We start from the raw sequence: 20,241 nt of genomic DNA, 5'->3' as shown, positions 1-20,241 counted from the left end.
TCTCCCTTATCCTCACAGCACCCATTTCACAGACAAGGAAACTGAGGCCAGAGAGGGGATGGTACTAGCCAAGCCACACAGCCTGGCCTCCCTGAGCCGCCCTCAGACTTGGGCCCCGCTCCCCGACCCTTTCCCAAATTAGACTCTGGGGGGAAAAAAAAAAAAAGGGCTAAAATCGCGGGGCTCGAAGGTAACATCTCATGAAATCTTTAATGAAACTGGGGGAGGGGCATGAAGAGGGGAGAGGCGATGGGCCAGGCTGGGGACCAGGAAGGTGGGCACAGGGCCGGGCAGGGGGCTCTCCTCGTCCCCACGGCAACCCTCTCCCAATCGTCCCACTGACGGGGGAGGGGGCGGAGAGGCGGAGCCATAAATACGTCCAGAATTCCGAAGAGGCAGAGGAAGGCGCGGGGCTGGGGTCTCAGAGCGGGGGCAGGGGCAGGCCCAGGCCGGGGCCGCCCTTGTCCGGGGGCCCCGGCTCCTTGGGCGGCCGCGGGGGGCCGGGGGGGTCCCCGGGCTTGCGGCCGTGCTTGCGGAAGTAGCGGTAGCGCTGGACGTAGGCTCGCACCAAGTTGCTCACCTTCACCGGGTTGATCTCCCCACTTTTGCTGTGGCAGATCTGGGGAGCGAGGGGCAGCCGCCATCACTGCCAGCGCCAGGCCCCGCCCACCGGGACTGTGGGGGACAGGATGGCAGTGGCCCCCCAGGGCCAGGCCCACGTCCCTCCTCGTCCCGCTGCCGGGGGCGCGGGCCCAGAGGCGCGAGATCGTGCGCCCTCCTCACCTTCCGGACGAGCCGCCGCCCCAGCCCCCACCCGCGTGCACCTGCCTGCGCACCCCCGCGGGCCGCCCCTCCGGCCACCTTGTGCACGGCCTTCCTCAGGATGTCCTTGTACTCCTCCTTGGTGATGTCCTTCTTCTGGTAGTACGGCTTGATGGCCAGCTTCACCTCCTCCACCGCCCGCTCCTGCGTGTGCAGCTTCTTCAGGTACTGGCCGGGCAGCGGAGGGAACAGAGGCAGGTGAGCTCGGGGGGCCCGCCTGCACCCCGCCGGCCCCTCAGCCTCCCGGGCTGCGGTGCACCCCGTGCTGAGGTCGCCAGGACCACAGGCTGGGCCTCGGAGTCACTGAGCACGTCCTCCAGGCTGCTCGCTGGCCGGCCCAGGTGGCCACGCCAGGACGCGCGCCCCTGCCCTTACAGAGTTCAGAGTCCAGTGGGGGGACAGGACGAGAGCCAAGCAGGACTGTGTTCACAGACTCAGACCCTCTGAGCGCAGAGCCAAAGCATGGCCGGGGTTCGGCGTGCTGCCCTGGCCGCTGAGGGGACAGCGGGCGAAGGGGTGCTGGGGGCCCAGGACCGGTTAGGAGGGGAGGGAGGGGAGGGGAGGGGAGGGGAGAGGGGGGGGGCATGGGGGAGGTGCTAAAATCCTGCTCTACAGCCCGAGGCCTGGACAAGGGACCAAACCCCTTTATAGCTGCCTTGTAAAAAGTGGACAGGACTCATGCGGGGGCGGGAGGGGGTGGGGACACACGGAGGCCACTCAAGGAACCAGTCGGGGAGCTGTGACTGCTCTGAGGTGGGGACAGGACAGGAGCAGCTGAGAGACCCAACCCCTGCTGCAACCTCAAGTGGGATCTTTGCAAAAAACCGACGGATAGGACACCTCCAGCCGAGCGCACATTCGGGCCAGAGGCAGTCTGCACAAGGGACAGTCCCCGAAACACCAACCCTGGGAGGCCGCCCTCCGGGGCCAGGGCTGAGGGAAGACAGGAAGGGTAAACTGAGTCTGCCAAGGGCAGGACACCCAGACGTCAGGGCCAGCACCTCGGGAGAGAAGATGGAAACTGTCTGCGGAACCCCTGGCCGCGCGGGCAGCGCCACTGCTGGGAGAGCCCCCGCCCCCGTGGCCCCCCGGCCCCCCGGCCCCCCAGCCCACAGGAAGTGGGTTTCTAAAGGGGGGGAGGGGGGCTGTTCCCACAGCCATCTCAGAGGCGGCAAGTGGAGACCACAGGCAGCGAGCAGACCAGAGCAGCCTCCGGGCTCAGAGGGAGCCGGGCCAGTCCTCCGGCCACGCTGTCCGGTCCCGCAGGCCCGGCGCTGGGTGCACAGCGGCCGCGGAGCCGGGCCGCCCCGGCCTCACACGGCGCTGCCCACGGGGTCATGCTCCCCGGCTCTGTGCACGGAGCTGCTGAGGACGGGCACCGCCATGGCCAGCGACAGGCTGCTGGACCTTCACAAGGCCTCGGGGGTCGGACTGGTCCGCCGGCCCATGGTGATGGTATGAGTGTATGTTTACATCCTCATCTGTCTGTCTGACTGTCCCTCTCTCCCTATACATATGCACAAATAACTTTTTTAAAACCTGCCCAGTACCCATTCATCCATTAGACTGACAGTTCAGATCCTTACAATTTAACAACTTGTTTTTTTTTTAAACCTACGGCCCCATCTGCTGGCACCACCTCTGCCATTCTCTCCGGGCCCTGCATCTCAGTGTCTGCTCCTGCTCCCTGCAAAACCGTCCCGTCACCCCGCCTCGCCGGTCCCAGCTCACCTTGTCGGTGTCCCCTCGCCCCTCGGAGCTGCTGCTGCCCTCCCGCTTGTCAGACGCGGCAGCCAGCCCCGTGGGGGTGGGCGGGGTGGAGCCGCAGCCCCCGAGGGGCAGGCCCCCAGGGAGCAGGTAGCTGGAGGGGCCAGGGGGCAGGCCCAGAGACGGGGGCACCGGAGCTGGTGTCACCCCCAGGCTGGAGGGTGGCTTTCGGTGGCTGAGGATCTGCGGAAGAGTTGGAGGGTGAACAAAGGGCAGTGGCGGGAAAGAGGAAGCATGTACCCCTATGATTTCCACCCTGATTCCCCAACAGCCCCAAGGGTAACAAGCTCCACTTCTGGCCAATATCTTGCCCCAAGGCCTGCTGGGAGTTGTAGTTCCTCTCCTAACCCAAGGCAGGGGACAAGAGAAGGGGCTGGGGGCTTTGCCTGGGGAGCCCACCTGGTTGGTGGCCTGGATCAGCTCCTGGGCCTTTGCTCGGCTCGCCAGGTTGGCTTCTTCCATCTTGAAGAGAAGTGCAGTCACTGCAGGAGGCGGAGAGGCGAGGACAGGGAGGTCCGGGGTTGACAGATGAGACAGTGAATCTCACCTCTCTGCCCACGGCCACCCCCTGGGCCCCCTGGACAGGCCTTAAGGCCGCAGGCTCAGAACTAAGGGGGCCTCGGCCACTGAAAACCCCCTCCACACTCCCCATGTTCTTGCCACTCACGGAGCTGGTCACCTTGCCCATCACACCCAAGCACCAAGAAGCCCCCTGGACGGGCCCCGTCCAGGTCCCTGCATACCCACCCTTTCCAGGGCCTCCTCTGCCTCCGAGGCTGTCCCCAGATGGCGTCCTCTCTCCTGATCCTTCCTGCCCACCCCACAGCCCCGGCCCCAGCCCGGGGCACACTCACAGGCCAGCACGCCGCTGGTGGTGCAGTCCACCCCAGCGGGCAGGTTCCAGGGCAGGGGCGGGGGCAGCGTGGGCAGCTGAGAGGCTCGGGGAGCCGGCCCGTCCTCGGCCCCCGAGTCGCCGGCTGTGGATCCCGCGCTGGGGGCCGTGCTCGGGGCGGGGGCGGCCGTGCTGGTGGCCGTGGTGGTGGCAGGCTGTTGCTCCTCCTCCTCTTCTTCCTCCTCCTCCTCCTCTTCCTCCTCCTCCTCCTCCTCCGCCCCACCTCGGACCCCAGGCTCCTCAGTGGCCTCTTCGGGCAAGAAGGAGACCTCAGGAGTCTTGCAGCTGCTGTCCACAGTCTGGGAGTCCGGAGTGAGGGCGGGGGGCGGAGGGGCGGCCTTGGGGGGCGGGGTGCTGGGGGCCTTGGCCGCTCGCTCCTCCCCAGACCAGGAAGGCTCCTCGGCCCCCTTGGCTCCGGCGGCCTGGCTGCAGCTGTCGGCCTTGGACTTCTTCAGGGTCCCGGGCCCCCCGGGGCCGCCGCTGCCCGCGCCGCGCACCTTCTTCCTGGTCTTGGATGGCTTGGTCTTCCCCTTGGTCCCCTTGGCCTTCTTGGCCCCGGCCTTGGCCTTGACCTTGGTCTTTTTGGGCTTGGCGCTGCCGGGAGCCGCCTTGGCCACCTCGGCGGGAGCCCGCTCCTCGGGCTTGAGGAAGGGGGAGCGGCTCTCGCGGTCGCGGCTGAACTTGACCCCGATGGAGCCCGGGCCGGCGGGCGCGGCCTCCTTGGCGGGCGTGGTGCTGCTGACGCCCTCCCGGATCAGCACCGCCACCTTGGACTGCAGCTTCACCTTCCGGGAGGAGGAGCACGAGGAGGACGACGAGGACCCCGAGCCGCTGCTGACCGGCGGCTTGGGCGGGGGCCCGGCGGAGGGCGCGGCCTCCTTGGGGAGCCGGGCCTTCTTGGACGACCTGTCCCGGTCCCGGTCCCGGTCCCCCGCGTCCGGCGCCTTCCGCCGCGACGCCTTCTCCCGGGAGGAGGCCCCGGAGCGGCGCCGGTCCTTGTCGCCGCGGCCCCGCTCCTCGGCGCTCAGCCCCTCCGAGTCGTACAGCACCTCGCGCTTGGGCGACGCGGCGGGGGCGGGCGACGGGCCGCGGGGGTCGGGCTTGTCGGGCCGGCCCACCGTGATGGTCCGCTTGATGGCGAAGAGGTCGTGGTCCGTGAGGTCCTGGATGGAGGGCGGCACGGCGCCGCGGCGGCGGTCGCGCTCCGCGCCCAGCGAGGCGGCGGCGGGCGGCGGCGGGGCGGGCGCCGGGCCCTTGTCGCCGTCCCCGGAGCGCTTCTCGCCGCGGGACCGGGACCGCTTCTTCTTCTTCTTGCCGCCGCCCTCGCGGTGCTTGCCCCGGTGCCGCTCGCGCCGGGAGGACGAGGAGGACGAGGCGGCCGGGGGCGGGGAGGCCGAGCGCCGCCGGCGCCGCCGCTTGTCCCGGGAGCGGGAGCGGCGGCCGCCCCCGCGGCGGCGGTCGGGGCTGCGGGAGCGGCGGCGGGCGGAGCGGGAGCGGGAGCGGGAGCGGCGGCGGGCGGCGGCGTGGGAGCCGGAGCCGGGCTTGCGGTCGCGGGAGCGGTGCTTCTTGGAGTCCCAGGGGGAGGCGGGCGCGGCGGGCGCGGCGGCGGCGGGCTCCTTGGCCTCGGGGCTGCGCTTGCGCTCCCGCCGGGACTTCTTGCGGGCGGGCGGGCCGGCGGCGGCGGGGCCCGGGGAGGGCGAGCGCTGGCGGTAGCGCTCCCGCCGCTGCGTGAGGATCTTGCGGCGGAGGTCCAGGCCGCCCCAGCGGGCGTCCGCGGGGGGCTGCGCGGGCGCCGGCTCCCCCAGGTCCACCTGCAGGGCGCCCTCGCCGTCCGACTCGGCGTGCAGCGACAGGAAGTCGTCCCCCTCCGGGGCGCGGGCGGCGGGCGGCGGGGCCGGGGGCTGGGCGGCGGGCGCCGGGGCGGCAGGCGGCGGGCGGGCGGCCCGGCCGGCCCGGAAGAGGGGCAGCGCCATCCTGGCCTCCTCCTCCGGCTGCACGATCTCGCCCTCCTCGATCTCCGGGTCGGCCGGCGGCAGCAGGGGCGGCGGGGCGGCCCCGCCGGCCGTCACCACCTCCACGGAGACCTTGCCTTCCCGACAGGCCTCCGCCTCGGCGCCCACGACGAAGACTCGGCGGCGGGTGGCCCCGTCCGCCCGGGTGGAGTCCGCCTGGGGCGGCGTGCCCGGGGCCGCGGTGGACTGCGGGGGCTGCGGGTCCTGCCGGGGGCTCTCGTCACCTGGGAAGTCCTGGCTCAGGCTGTTGTCATCGTAGATGCCCGCCAGCGTCTCGGAGATGCGGCTGATGCTCTGGGACAGGCCTTCCTCCTCCTCTTCCTCCTCCTCCTCCTCTTCCTCTTCCTCAGGCGAGGGGGTCCCAGCGGAGGAGCTGGGGTTGGAGCCAGTGGGCTCAAAGGGATCGTACTTCTGCTCCGGTGCAGGCGGCGGGGAGTAGGCCTCATCGGTGGGGTGGAAGGGGTCGTAGATGTCGAACCGAGGGGCAGGCTGGGCTGGGGGGGCTGGGGGCGGCGGTGGGGGAGGGGGGGAAGGGGAAGAGGAGGAGGGGGAAGGAGAAGGCGAGGAGGACGCAGAGGAGGGGGCAGGGGGTGGGGCAGGGCCCCCGTCCCCAGTGCCCAGGGTGAGGAGGTGGCGGGCACGGGTGGGTTGAGAATGAGACTGAGGAGAAACTGCAAAGGAACGGGGAGACAGAGCTGTGGTCAGGGGCGGGTCCTGCCTGCAGGACCCCCACCCCCGGGATGGCCAGCAGCCATCCACACCCTCGCCCGCACTCAGCCCTCCTGGCGCCTACAGGTCCTGCCCCAGTGCTTCGCATGTGTCAGCTCCTAACAACTCTACACCAGATACCGTGCCCCAGGAGGAAACTGAGGCAGAGAGCTGCGGGAGCTTCCCCAGGTCCACACAGCGGGGAGGAGTCAGGGTGCAAACGTGGTCAGTGTGGTCCCCCAGCCTGCACTCCCTCCTGAGCCGGACACTGGCCCCCCCAAGACCACCCTGACCGCTGAGGGCAGGCATGTTACTCAGAGGGCGCCGGCTTGGGGGAGAGCTGGATTCGAACCTCAGACCGCCTGCTTGGCCAGGCTCAGGCCCGCTGCGGAGCCAGGGAGGGGCGGGGCCAGGGAGCCCGGCCCCTGAGTCTCCGCTCCAGACCCTCCCTGTGCAATGCCCCCACTCCAGGCGCTACATCTGCTCAGGACGTACAGACACACCCAGCGGGTCCAGGACGACCGTCATCCTGTCCTAAGTCACCCGCCCACACTCTGAGCACATCTCAGGGCCACAGGCCCTGCCCCAGGACTCAGACACAGATCGGCGTCCGCGGGACCCTGCCAGCCACATGGAGCTGCAAGGACCCGGGACCTGTGTGGCAAGGACGCCAGCACGTCACGCGGATGGTGCCGGGGAGGCACAGGGTCGAGGGCAGCTCCGGAGCCACCTCCCGATCTGGATCCCAGGCTCCAGCCCTCCCTGCCTGCCTCAGTTTCCTCATCAGCAAGGTTTGTGCATTCATTCAGTACTTTTACCCGCCACCTATTTGTGCCAGCCGCTGATCCGGGCACCAGGAATAGAATGAAGAACAAAATAGACAAAAACCCCTGCCTTCGAGGAGCTCACATGCAAGTGGGGAGAGAAATACCAACATGCCAAGCGCACAGTCTGCCAGCTGCGGAGGGCGCTGGAGTAAAACAAAGCCGGGTCCCAGGTTCAATACCCCCCAAGAGCACAAGTCCAGGTGGCAGGCTCCATCGCCAGCAGGAGGCAGCCAATCAATGATTCTCTCAACATCGAGGTTTCTCTCTCTCTTCCTCTCCCTTCCTCTCTGAAATCAACAGAAATATATTTTAAAAATAAAGAAAGAGAAAAAAAGAAGAAAGCAGGAGAGGAGGATGATGATGGGAGCATCCAGACCCCCAGGTCTGAGAGGACACGTGAGCAGCTGCACGGAACCAAACTGCCTGGCATTGGGAGGACTCAGTGAGCGTGAGCGCCCATGACCCTGGTTATTATCACAACATGAAGTGCGAAACAGTCTATGGACCAGCCGGCCGGTGTGGCTCAGTGGTTAAGCATCCATCTATGAACCAGGAGGTCACAGTTCCATTCCCGGCCAAGGGTACATGCAATCCCCAGTGTGGAGCGCAGGAGGCAGCTAATCAATGATTCTCTCTCATCATTGATGTTTCTCTCTCTCCCTCTCCCTTCTTCTCTGAAATAAAAATAAAATAAAACCCTGCAATAAGCCAAGTGACAACATCTAAATATATCCAAAATGATAAAAATATATAAGTCTAGACGGAGTGGTCTGGGGGCACAGGCATCTATTTCTTATTTTTTTTAATATATATTTTATTGATTTTTTTACAGAGAGGAAGGGGTAAGGTCAGGGAGTTAGAAACATCAATGAGAATCATCGATCAGCTGCCTCTTGCACACCCCCAACTGGGGATGTGCCCGCACCCAGGCACATGGCCTTGACTGGAATAGAACCCAGGACCCTCCAGTCCGCAGGCCGACGCTCTATCCACTGAGCCACACCGGTTTCGGCCTCCCTACGTTCTTAGCATTTTCCAAATGAAGACCAAAAGAACACTTGGAATAAGGAAATAAAACATAACCCCTGAAGACAACTTCTAGGTCCTCCACACATCTATTTTACTTAAGGCCCAGGAGCCACGGCCGGCCCACCATCTGTTTTTGTAAATAAAGTTTTATTGGAACACGGTCCCGCTCATTTGTTTACTTATCCTCTATGGCTTCTAATTTTAAAAGAAATGACATTTCTTTTGTGGGCCCCTAAGGGTGCGGTGGGTCCTAGGCACCATGACCCAGAATCTAACAGACAAGCCAAACTGCAGCTTAAAAAAAGGACAAGGAAACCGTGAACCGGCTCAGAGAGTCCCTGAGCCGCAGCGGCTCGCAGCTCACCTTCCGCTTCACCGTCCTCTTCCTGTCCTCTCCACCCTCCCCAAATATGCAGGTCCACGCCAAAGTGAGGCCTAACCTAGGCCTCTACGGCATCCGGGGTCCGGCAGCAGCATCACCAGGGTTAGAAACGGAAATTCCCAAGCCCCACCCCAGCCCTGCCAACGGGAAACCTGAGGACAGGCCCGGCGACCTGCGCATCAGGAAGCCCTCCTGGTGCCCAGCCGGTGTGGCTCAGTGGTTAGGCACTGACCTATGAGCCTGTCAGGGCACGTGTGGGGCGTGCAGGAGGCAGCCGGTCCATGATTTCCTCTTATCATTGATGTTTCTCTCTCTCTCTCCTCCCTTCCTCTTTGAAATCAATAACAATACATTTTTTTTAAAAAAAGGAATTCCCCTGGGGATCCTGCTGCCTGCTCCGGTTTGAGAACCTGCGCTCCTCCATGGTGCTGGGCAGACTGTCACGTGGGTGAGCGTGCGGCACAGACGCCAACAACGTGGGCCTTCCGCCCGGACACACCTGGGCTGGGGCTCAGGCCCACACCAGACAACCGGCTGTGCCACCTGAACAAGTGATTGCCCTCAGCCTCTTCTCTGGAGGACGGAGATGCTGAGAGTGCCCCCTGCTGGGGAGACACACCCCATGCAGCTCGCCGAGAGGTGGGACCGGGTGGCGCCCTGCAGCCTTCATTCGGGTGCCGCAGGGGAACCGAACACTAAGGATTCTGTCTAACCGGCACCATCATCATGACTGTCCCTGACGCACACCGCGGCGGCCGGCGCCTGCCCAGTCTGCCCCGGCCACACATACCCGTTTTGCCCGTCCTCCAGGCCCTGAGACGAGGCAGCAGGCTGGGCACCGGCAGCGGGATGGGGCCCCTGTCCCCGATGCGGACCTCGGCCACCAGCTCCAGCATGTCCTCGCTTCTGCAAGATGGAGGAGCGAGTGAGCGACGGGTGCTCCCGGCTGCCCCGCCGAGGCCTCTGCCACTCCGGCTGCCCGCTACTCACTCGCCAGGCTGCAGGTCCAGCTGGCTGGGCACCCAGGTGTCGGGGGGGTCCAGGACGCTCACCAAGCCCGCCAGGAAGCTGTCTGCGGCCATGTCCAACACCTGGGGGGGGGGAGAGCTCCGCCCTCACCCTGATCCTGGGAGGACCGCAGATCCCTTCCCCCAGCCCCCGACCTCTCAGAACCCAGACAACGGAGACCCCGCCCCTTCAAGAAAACATTTGGGCTCAACCGATTCCCTCATCCTGTCTGCCCCCAAGGCCTGACCCCATACACTCCAACATGGCCCCTGACCAGCACCACACCCAGGAGGCTGGATCCCGATCCCACCTCCCCGTCTTAGGGACCCAGGCCCCGCCCGTCTCCCCGCCCCTCCTTACTCACAGCAGCCGTGTCCGGTCCCCCGGACTCCTGGGAGCGGGACTCCGAGCGAGGGCTCCGGCAGCGCCTCCAGCGGGGGCCGTGGCACCTGGAGCCGTCTGCGGGAGACACCGTGGGCACTGGGGCAGGGCCTTGGGGGGCAGAGGACAGAGGAGCCCACCCGCCTTCTGGCTCCTGCCTGCTCTCCCAACCTCCACCGCCACTTCCCCAACACCCTTCTGAGCCTCCAACTCTCACCCACGCGTCCTCCCAGCTGCCCTCGGGACAAAACCCAGCCAGGGCAGCTCGGCACTGGAGCCAGCTCTGTCCTGGTCCCCGCAAACTTCTATGGCCGCCCCTCCCACCCCCTGCCCGCCAGCCCCTAGGAAACACAGATCAGGCCTGCTGCCGCCTCTCAGGCTTTCTCCCTCACCAGACAGCTCTAACATGCCACCTCCTCCAGGAAGCCCTCCTGGATAGGTTCCTCCATTAGCTTAGCTGGGCCTCCTGCCCACTCGGGTACCACAGGCCACCTCCTGACCACGCCTGTGGACCCCTCCAAGGCAGACGCATCTTCAGCTCCTTTGCCAGCCCAAGGGCGGCACCAGGAGATCTCAGGAAAGCCCGTGGATGAGATGGGGATCAGGGATGCAGAGGTGGGGCAGGGAGCTGAAGAGGAGCCAGAACCCAGCCTACCTTTGTCATTCGCCAGGTCCCCCTGCAGGGAGGTGCCCACGGCCTGCTGGATGGCCCGCTGCGGGAGATGGGAGAGGAGAGGTGGAGAGAGAGGTTGGCGGTCAGGGGGCTCATGCCAATGCTCCCGAGGCTGCTCCCGGGAGACGGGCATCCTGGACCCCCTACAACCAGACTCGAACCCCTCAGAGGCGCGGGGAGCCTGGGCCCCGGGCCCCCTCCCGCTGGGCCCACGGGTCCGCCCAGCCTCCCAGCCCTCCCTGGGCAGCCGCGGGCCCAGGCCTCACCAGGATGAAGGCGGAGGGAGAGCGCGCGGGGTCTCGGTCCGGCGGGCCATCGCCCCTCTCCTCGCCCGACTCCTCTGTCTTCCCTCGAGGCTCATCTTCCTCCTCCATGGTCACCTGAGGGTGGGGGAGTGTGGAGCGCAGGCCGGCGGGGCGGGGCGGGGCGGGGGGCAGGGGGCAGGGCGATGGGTGTGCGCACACAGGGACAAAAGCAGAGAACCTTCCCACAGTGGGTATCCCCTTCAGCATCCCTCCTCTCCCCCCCTCGCCCCGGGCCTGGGGTGCACCAGGCCCAGGCGGACACTGGAGGGAGACGACCCATTCCGTCCCTCGTCTGGGTCTCAGCCGCCTCCTCTGGCCTGGGGAGGCCCTCGCCGTCTCCTATTTCAACACCCCGCTCCGCAGAGCCCACGGCTCCCCCCACACCCGCCTGAAGACCTCCGGGCCCACCCTCGTGGGATCCAGCCCCACCCTCGTGGGATCCAGCCCCACGCCCAGAATTCTCTCTGCCGAGCTGTGATTCCCGGTAGCGTGCTCACAGCCTCGTGCCTGCACCAATCCTAACATGAGGGAGTGCGGGGGGCGCCTCCGCACGACGCAACTTCCTAAGCATCACCCAGAACTGTTCACATACATGACACGGAACTGTGACATATATAACATGGAACCGTGTGCCACTTTTGAAACGAAAACACTAACGTTAGAAGGGCCTGCTGCCCAGCAGACACACACACACACACACACACACACACCCCAGACATCGCCTCTGGCCTGTCTGCCCCCTGCACGGAGGCATGGCTGCCGCCTTGGCGATGTCACGGGAATGCTGAGATGACGCAGAGCCGAAAGGCCATCCTTCAGCTGCGGCTCTTAGTGAGGCTTCAGAAAACAGGAGTGTGTCAGCTGTGGGCTTCTCCGCAGCCATACCCAGTCCCAGTTCCTAGAGAGTTTCGAACCCCTAACCCCGCACTCAGTACGCCGGACAATCAGAGTGTCCTCCTCAGAGGACAGCGGTGAGAACTGAAAAGAGCCGCTTCTGCCACAGAGTCAGCTCAGCCCAGTGCCCAGCACAGAGTAACAATAATGATCATTTTCATTATTAGCTTTTGGGGGCCGGGCTTCCCCCACGCCCCCTTTCTCCCCTGCACACCTACAAAGGCCTCTGTCCCGCTCTCCCTCCTACCAGATTTTCAACATTGTTATTTTTTTAAATTGATTTCAGAGTGAGGGAGAGAGAAACATGGATGAGAATCACTGATCTGCTGCCTCCAGCACGCCCCACACTGGGGATCCAGCCTGCAACCTGGGCTGTGCCGTCACCAGGAATTGAACTATGACCTCCTGGTTCATAGGTCAAAGCTCAACCACTGAGCCAGGGAAGCTTTTTGAAAGCTTTCCCAGGCAGCCGCCCAGCTCTCTAAGAGCCTGGGGCTCCTTCCCTCACTCCCCATGGACTCACGCCCTGCAAAGGCCCTGGGGCCGGTTCCCAGCTCTGAGGGCAGGTCCCAGCCCTGGAGCTTCTCTCCAGCACCAGGTGTCAGTGAGCCGCAGAACAGCAGCTTTTTGTAGATCTGCAGGCTACAGACAGACACTCCCTTGCCCATTCACGCATGCCCCAAGCTCTGCAGACACAATACCAGTGGCTCCTTAAATTTTTTTTTTTTTACTTGAAAAGGCTCCGCAGACGTTGCTAGGTCCCTCTAGATCAGTGAGTGGTTCCCACTGACAGCGGTGTCAGTGCTTCACACACAGCTCGTCACAGAAAGCAATTCGGTAGAACACAGCAGAAGACTCTTCAGGTTGCAAGAACTAAGTGGAAATACCAGTGGGACGTGGGTCTACGGTTCAATATATATGTCAGTAGGTCCTGGGGGTCGCAAGGAGAAAATGTATTTCTTACTGTAGATCAAGGTCAAAGGTTTGAAAAGCACTGCACGGAGAGCTAGGTGATCCTACGGGCTTCGTCAGACTCACGTGGGCGAATTCTGACTCTCTGGCCCCCAAGGCCATGCAGACTTCCAAGACATTTTCCATCCGAATTACCTTCTAAAGTGCAAGTACGTTTGAGTTCCGCATATTTCCCAGTACTCTCCTTTTGTCTTATTCCCCATCTGATTATCTGGCCCCAAAGGCATTCGCATCTGCTCCAGGCACGGAGACTGCACTCTTGCAGGCACACTCAGAGCCACCACCGAGCGGGTTCCAGGTCCTTCTAGCTGCCCACAGCCTCCTGTCACTCCGATCAGACACTCCCCAGACGATGGAGACCCATCCAGGCCTTGCAGCACAACTCAATACTCGCCTCTCTCCCTTGGGGGGGGGGGGGTGTCACATCCCACCCCTGAATGACTTCCTGACCCAGGATCGGCTCCTTCAGGCCCGCTCGATGGCCCCAGACCCGGGGAGGTGAGTGGCAACCTCAGGTCGGCCCCTGCAGACACCTCGCAGCCCCGATCGACGTACCCCAGAGCTACAGCGATGGCTCTGCAGATACGCCCCGGCTCTTGCACACCTCCCTCACCTCTGGGACAGATCTCCAGATCTCAAGATGGCCCCAGAACCCTCCGAACAGACCCCAGCCTCCGGTCAGCCCATAAAGGCGATCCACAGCGCCTACGGAAAAGACCCATGATGGAGGGCAGGCGCCAGGCCCGGCCCAGGCCCTGCGGACGCCCCCAGTTCTCACGGGGACGCCCCGCAGATGCCCTCGGCACCCACAGACGCGTCCCGGGGCCTGGAGAAGGCCCCCGGTTCGGCGCCAGCCTCCGCCTCCGCTGCCCGGCCGGAGGCCGCCCCACGAAGTCCTTCAGGCCCCGCGGCGTGTGGGGAGGACCGCAGGGCTACCCGCGACCCGACTCCGCCCCGCCCACCCCGATAGGCCCGAGCCCCGCGGCCCGGACCGCCGCCGCCATCTTACCCCGCCGCTCGGGCTGCGGCTCCGGCCCCGGCGCGGGGCGGGGCGGGCTGGGGAGGTTCGCGAGCGGAGGAGGAGAGGGGCGGAGCTCAAGCGCCGCCGAGCTTGCCGGGACTTCAAGTACCGTGCATGGTGCCGTGAAGGCTGGTGGGAAGGCTCCGGACTCAGTTTCCCAACAGCCAACGGGGCACCTGGGGCAGGGGGTGCGCGCGACGCACGCCGGGAGGCGTAGTCCGCGCGTCGCCTCCGTCACGCGGGGACAGCATGGGGGTGAGAGGTGAAGTAGGCGGGGCTGCGGTAGCCCGCGAGGTAGTCCCACAATACCCCGCGCGCGCGGAAAGCCCGAGGAGCAGGAAGTGACTTAAGGAGCATGTAGCCCGACAGACGCAAGGGAATTGTAGTTCGGGAAGTGCAGCAGAAAAAAAAAAGAAAAGAAAAGAAGAAAAAAAAAGTTGGATTGATTGCAAACTGCCCCGCCCACATTCTGGGGAGCCCGGAATCTCGATCCTCTAGTCCCCTCTAAATTTAGAACCAATTTAGAACCAAGAAGGCCGGCCCTCCAGCCTCCTTATTTAGGATAGTAAAGTCCAAATTCCTATTCGTCTCACCCGGCAGAGGATTTCGGGTTCCCATTTCCCTCCTCCTCCCTGCGACTCAGGAGTCCGAGCCTTCCTCCTTCCTTAGAACCAGGAGTTGGGCCCCCATTCCTGGCCTCAATCTGGTACCTTACACGAACATGGGTTCTGGTTCCCCACCTCAATTCCCGCGGGATTAAGAATTCCGGGCCCCCAACCCCTCCAACTCCTGGACTCAAGTCCGGGCCCTCAGCTTCCTCCTTTACGGGACACGGGTAGTCCTAATAATAAAGACCCCAGATCCTTCCTCCCCGGGATACAGGAATGCAGACCTCGAGCCCTATTCTCTCCTAGAGACCCAGGAGTCTGGACCGTCAGCTTTTTCCTCTTTCAAAGACCCAGAAATCCTGGCTCTAGAGGCCCTTCCTGACCCAGGCGTCCGGGCTTGGGCGAGCTGGCTCATGGATTAGGAATGCAGTGATCTCACGGCCCCTCCCTGTCCCGTTACTCGGGCTGTCCTCCTCCAGGGCCCCAGCTCCCCTCCCAGTCTGCCTTCCGCTTGGTTGGGACAGCGGGAACCGGAAGCCTGGGTCCCTGAGCGGGCGGAGACTGCGAGAGGCAGCCCGGACGCCCGCCCGGGTGGGAAGTTTGGCCGGGACCCCAGGACGGAGGTGGAGCTTCCCCCCAGGACCTGCTCCTTCCCTGGAGCGCGCCTATATACGGCCGCGCGGGAGCCGCCGGCCCCGCCCCCTAGAACGAGGCCCCGGGGAGGAGGCCGCCCTGAGACGCAGCTTCACCGAACTCCTGATTTGCATAGCCCCGCCCAGAACGATTCTTCCCACCCGTGAGCCCAGAGAACGCGAGCTTCATTAACATAGCTCCGCCCCCAGGCGGCCCTCCAGCCCCGAGCGCATGGCGCCGCGCCCTCCGTGAGCGCAGCACTCTTTTCCTCATTAGCATATCCCCGCCCCTCTAGGAATTCCCCTTCACGGGGGACGTCGTTCCCCGATCGCTATTAGCATAGCCCCTCCTCTTACCTCGCCTTACCTCCCCCTTAAGTGTACCGAGTCTGTGTCCTTTTCGCAGGAGCTCATGATTATGCAGTGGTATCATTAGCATAGCCCCACCTCCAAGGCCCCGCCCGGCTCCCCCCAGGCTGTAGCGGCGGCGGCGGCAGCGGACGCGACATGAGCAGCGGGGCGGCGTCCGCGACGGGGCGGGGGCGGCCCCGGGGCGGGGGGCCGGGTCCCGGGGACCCCCCACCCAGCGAGACACACAAGCTGGTGGTCGTGGGCGGCGGCGGCGTGGGCAAGAGTGCGCTGACCATCCAGTTCATCCAGGTAGTGGGGGACCTCACTTCGGGGGGTGGGGGTCCCCCCCGGGACCCAGAACATAGCCCTTGGGGGAGGATTCCTGAGACCCCGATTTCCTCTGGATCCATCCCGGAGACCCTCTTAGGAGGCCCTCTAATCTTAAAACTCCCCCCTGAGAATGTGACTCAGGCCCCCCAGGACGTTCACCCTCTTACCTGAGGGATCTTCCTTCTCGACTCACGTCCTAAGACTCCCCACCCCTCCCCCATGGCCTGGGGCTCCCCTTTCCCTGTTGACCTGACCCTGAGCACCTCCTGGGAGCACGTTAAATCCCTAAGTCGCCCCATCCAGACCCCAAGTCCTTTCCTGTGCCCCCACCCGTGTAGATGCCACTTCCTCTCACCGTGAGCCCCGTCTCCCCCAAATCCCAGACCTCAGCTTCCCCTCTGAGAGCCAGAGCTCGCTGGGGGTCACCTGTGCACAAAGCCCTGGAAATGCCCCCAGTCTGGCTGCTTGGTCCGTTCAGGCACCTCCCCCAGAATCTAGACATGATGCCCAGACATTGGCCCTGGGTCCCATCTGGGACCACCCAGTTCTAAGACAGATGCCCTCAGACCCAAGAAAGTTCTAAAAGGTCCCTGTGCCCCTTGGTCATTCCAGAGAACTCGAAGACCCCAAATCCTGGGGCTCCCACATCCCGGGAGACCCAGACTCCCCCCTCCCCCTGAGGAAAACCAATTACTCCTCTTGAATTTTTCCACTCAAGACTCCCTCTCTCAGAAACGCTGGCTACCACCCTCCCCAAATAGTCTCCATGGTAGAAGGCCCCCCCCCGATTCTTGACACCCCCAGAAATAGCTACTCCTGAGGAGTGTTTCTGACCTCATAAATGCATGTCGGGGTCTCTAAGACTCCAGACAGGCACTTCTATTTTAGTACAAACTCCCAAATGTGCCCAAATTATCTTCCGGCTTTCCCTCTCCCAGTTCTCTCCCCTGAGCTTCTCGGGAGGTGCGCTAAAGACGCCCTCCTAATCCCCCGGGGCCCAGTCCCCGCTCCCTCCTTCCAGAACGAGCCCTCACTGAGCACCACCCCCAGCAGACAGGGTGCAGCCCTGAGACCCCCAGTTGCCAGGTCACCCCTTCTCGCTGAAAAGGAAAACTCCACCCCATTCCCAAGGGAAACGTCCCTCCTGCCTCAGAGAAACCCTAGAAAGGTGTCTGCTCCTGAGAAGACACTGCAGAGGCCCCTGGGCCCCAGACCCCTTAAGAGACCCGCCTCCCCCCCAACCCCCCCGCCAGTGCCTGGACGGGAGCCCTGGCCTGTGTAGAGAAAAAGCCCCCCAGCCCTGGGCCCCTGATCCCAGGGGCAGACCCAAGCTGCTCAGAAGCCTGGCTGGAGACAGGCGGGACCCAGGCAGGAAGGGAGGGGCCCGGCCTGCAGGAGGGGCAGTTTCTCCAAAGTTGGATTGGAACCCAGACCTTCCCCTGGGAGGAGACACTGAGAGCCGCCGGAGGAGGAGGAGGAGGAGGAGGAGGAGGAGGAGGAGGAGGAGGAGGGACAGATACAGACAGGCAGACTCCTGGACAACAAGGCCCCCAATAACTGAGCACCTACTGTGTGTGTGCAGGCAGTGTGGCCAATGCCAGACGTGAAGTGGACTTCCCCTGAGTCTCACAGACACTGACTCCATGTGGGGCTATTTTTACCCTCCTTTTTCTAAATGAGGAAACAGGCTCAGAGAGGGGAAGTGAGTGGTCCCATGCCACACAGCCAAGAGGTCGCCAGGATGTGGGAGACGTGCTTGATGCCAGAGAGAGAGAGACAAGTGCGGGGGAGCCTTGGAGACAGGGGGGCTGGGGGCGGCAGAGGGAGGGGCAGATAGCCAGAAAGAGGAAGATGGAGCCCAAAAGACAGGGGGGACCGGGATCCAGGGAGCGGGGACAGGGAAGGCGGGCCCCAGGGGCAGAGCTGGGACAGTGGGGTAACCGCGTCCTCTCCCCACCCCCCCACCAGTCCTACTTCGTTTCCGACTACGACCCCACCATCGAGGACTCCTACACCAAGATCTGCACCGTGGATGGCGTCCCGGCCCGGCTGGACAGTGAGGGCGGCCGAGAGGGACGGGGGAGGGGGGGGCGGGGCCGGGCCCAGGTGCCTGGGGATGGCCAGGGGAGCCTTGTCCACATGGCGGCCCTCTCCCCGCCTCTGCAGTCCTGGACACCGCGGGCCAGGAGGAGTTTGGCGCCATGCGGGAGCAGTACATGCGCGCCGGGCACGGGTTCCTGCTGGTGTTTGCCATTAACGACCGGCAGAGGTGAGGGGAGCGGGGAGGTGGCCGAGCCTGGGGGCGGGGCCGAGCCTGGGGGCGGGGCTGGGTCAGGGGAGGGGTTTAGCTTGGGGGCGGGGCTAAGACGGGCGGAGCTGAGCCGGGGCCAGGGCCAGTCCTGGGGGCGGGGCTGAACAGCTGGACCGCACCCCTCCGGGCTTCCTCCGCAGTTTCAACGAGGTGAGCAAGCTCTTCACGCAGATCCTGCGCGTCAAGGACCGAGACGACTTCCCCATCGTGTTGGTCGGGAACAAGGCCGATCTGGAAGCGCAGCGCCAGGTCCCAGACGCCCGGGGGACTCCGTCTCAGCCCGGGGGCGGGGGCGCCTCCTGTCCCTCCTCACCTCAGCATCCTCTGGCTTGTGGGATCCGGCCCCCTCCGCGGCCACGCCCCTCACTAGATGTGCTGCCCGCCCCCCCCCAAGCCTGAGTCCCCGGCTTTGCCCCCCAGGTGTTCCCAGGAGAGGTGGCTGGTCCCTAGGTCCCCAAGCCGTGACTCTGCGGCACCCCCAGCTCTTGTTCCCACCGGGACCTTTGCACCAGCCTCTTTTTATTCTATTTTTAAAATAAATTATATAATATCTTTATTGATTTCAGAGAGGCAGGGAGAGGGAGAGAGAGATAGAAACATCAATGATGAGGGAGAATCATTGGTTGGGTGCCTTTTGCACACCCCCTACGGGGACCAAGCCTGCAACCTGGGCCTGTGCCCTTGGCCGGAATAGAACCAGGGACCCTTCGGTCTACAGGCCGATGCTCTAGCCACTGAGCCAAACTGGCTAGGGCTGCACCAGCCTCTCTTGTCTCCCTTCTGGTCCACCTCCCACTGGGTCCCGCTGCCCCTCCCCTGCCCCCAGCCCTCCGTGGCTCCCCACATTGGCCCTGGGGTGCCCACCAGGGTCTCGGCCCTTCCTTTCTCTGCTCCCACCACCTCCCTCTGCCATGGCATTGCCTGCAGAGCGCATCTTCAGAGTGAGCTCTGGGGGATTTCCAACCTTCGCTGCTTGGCCTCTGCTGGGAACACCCCCTTCTCTGCCCCACGGACTGTCCTCTCACTTGCAGGAGGGCACACGTCTGCGCAGGCCAGGCTCTCCCCTCCTCAGAGGGCACCGAGCCCCCTCCGTGTCCCCCACAGGATCTCTGGGACTTTCCACTTGAGCCCCCAGCGCACCGTGTGTGACCCCCTCCCCTCATTCCAGCGCACAGTGTGTCCGTCCTTCTGCCCCGTCCTGGTGCAGGGACCTGAGTCTCTCCCGTGTCTCCCCGCCTCACCCCCAGGTGCCCCGATCGGAAGCCCACACCTTCAGCGCCTCCCGCCACGTCGCCTATTTCGAGGCCTCGGCCAAACTGCGTCTCAACGTGGACGAGGCCTTCGAGCAGCTGGTGCGGGCTGTCCGGTGCGTGGTACCCCCCCCCCGCACCCCCCCAATTACCTGTCCCCAGCCCCCGGGCCCAGCCTCACCAGCCTCTCCCCACAGGAAGTACCAGGAGCAGGAGCTCCCGCCCAGCCCGCCCAGCGCCCCCCGGAAGAAGGCCAAGGGCTGCCCCTGCGTCCTCCTGTAGGGGGACCAGCAGAGCCCCAGGGACCAGCCGCCCTCCCCCTCCTGGGTCTCCCAGGCTACACTACACCCCCCCCCCCCCGCCACGACCCCGGCCCTGCGGCCACTGCCACCGCGTGCCTCTGCCAACGCCTCCGCCCCCCACCCAGGCCCCGTGGGGGGAGGGGCTCCCGGGCACCCAGCCCGGTCACTGCTGTACAAAACCCCGCCCCAGAGAAATAAAGGTCACTGCCAACGTCAGGACGTGCTTGTGTGGCAGGGGAAAGGGCTAGAGGAGGCCGGTGACACACACACACACACACACACACACACACACACACACACGCCTCGGCCCACGCCCACCTAGAACCATCGGATCTAGAACCCCGGGGCAGGGGCCATTGAGAACAAGGTAAGCCTTCAACAGGCCATCCCACCCTTTTCTGTGTTGGTGGGCATTTGTCGGGATGAGGTGTAATGTTGGAAAAAGAATTTGTTTTCCCCCCTGGAACATTCTAAAACGACACTGTTCAATAGGGTAGCCAGAAGCTACATGTGACTATTATTTTCCCCCCAATGAGCCCAGAGAGGGAGAGAAACGCGGACCCGTTGTTCCACCCATCCATGCACCCACGCGTCTCCTGCCTGTGCCCCAACGGGGATCGAACCCACAACCCAGCTGGGTCTGCACGATGCTCCAACCAACGGAGCTACTTGGCCGGGACAAGGGCAGGGGCCTGTCCTCAGGCACACTGGCCTCCTTTCAAGAGCCCATTCCTTCTTCCCACGTGGCTGGTGGCTACCCCAAG

The 20,241-nt window shown here is 64.4% G+C and overlaps 3 protein-coding genes across 7 annotated transcripts in view; 1 reads left to right on the top strand and 2 right to left on the bottom strand.

Moving 5' to 3' along the window:
* Positions 1–184: 184 nt before the first annotated feature.
* On the bottom strand, positions 185–13,836 carry SCAF1 (SR-related CTD associated factor 1). 5 transcript variants are annotated; one of them, XM_036425705.2, is made up of 11 exons: positions 13,682–13,836; positions 10,768–10,881; positions 10,484–10,541; positions 9,812–9,906; positions 9,430–9,530; positions 9,230–9,345; positions 3,444–6,164; positions 2,989–3,071; positions 2,554–2,772; positions 862–990; positions 185–619 (listed from the first exon to the last, which is right to left on the bottom strand). In XM_036425705.2, the coding sequence occupies exons 2-11, from the start codon at positions 10,873–10,875 to the stop codon at positions 422–424; spliced, it is 3,828 nt and encodes a 1,275-aa protein (XP_036281598.1). In that variant the 5' UTR covers positions 10,876–10,881; positions 13,682–13,836; the 3' UTR covers positions 185–421. The 5 variants fall into 5 exon arrangements, with proteins under 5 accessions (XP_036281598.1, XP_045433091.1, XP_045433090.1 ...); XM_045577135.1 differs by lacking the exon at positions 13,682–13,836 and adding an exon at positions 13,228–13,635; XM_045577134.1 differs by lacking the exon at positions 13,682–13,836 and adding an exon at positions 13,286–13,635.
* Positions 13,837–15,401: 1,565 nt separating this feature from the next.
* RRAS (RAS related) lies at positions 15,402–19,693 on the top strand. Its single transcript, XM_036425779.1, has 6 exons — positions 15,402–15,593; positions 17,583–17,670; positions 17,781–17,883; positions 18,066–18,174; positions 19,173–19,291; positions 19,373–19,693. The coding sequence occupies exons 1-6, from the start codon at positions 15,441–15,443 to the stop codon at positions 19,455–19,457; spliced, it is 657 nt and encodes a 218-aa protein (XP_036281672.1). The 5' UTR covers positions 15,402–15,440; the 3' UTR covers positions 19,458–19,693.
* The window catches only part of PRR12 (proline rich 12), a 39,060-nt gene continuing 35,893 nt past the window's right edge, over positions 17,075–20,241 (bottom strand). Inside the window, exon 15 of the mRNA XM_045577133.1 lies at positions 17,075–17,126. The gene's annotated coding sequence lies outside the window, so the exon portion shown is untranslated. The remainder of the gene's footprint in view (positions 17,127–20,241) is intronic.

Source organism: Pipistrellus kuhlii, unplaced genomic scaffold (genome assembly GCF_014108245.1).
Source record: "Pipistrellus kuhlii isolate mPipKuh1 unplaced genomic scaffold, mPipKuh1.p scaffold_m20_p_84, whole genome shotgun sequence".
Taxonomy (NCBI): domain Eukaryota; kingdom Metazoa; phylum Chordata; class Mammalia; order Chiroptera; family Vespertilionidae; genus Pipistrellus; species Pipistrellus kuhlii.
The sequence above is the reverse complement of the archived record's forward strand: the minus strand, read 5'-3'. Positions and strand labels throughout refer to the sequence as shown.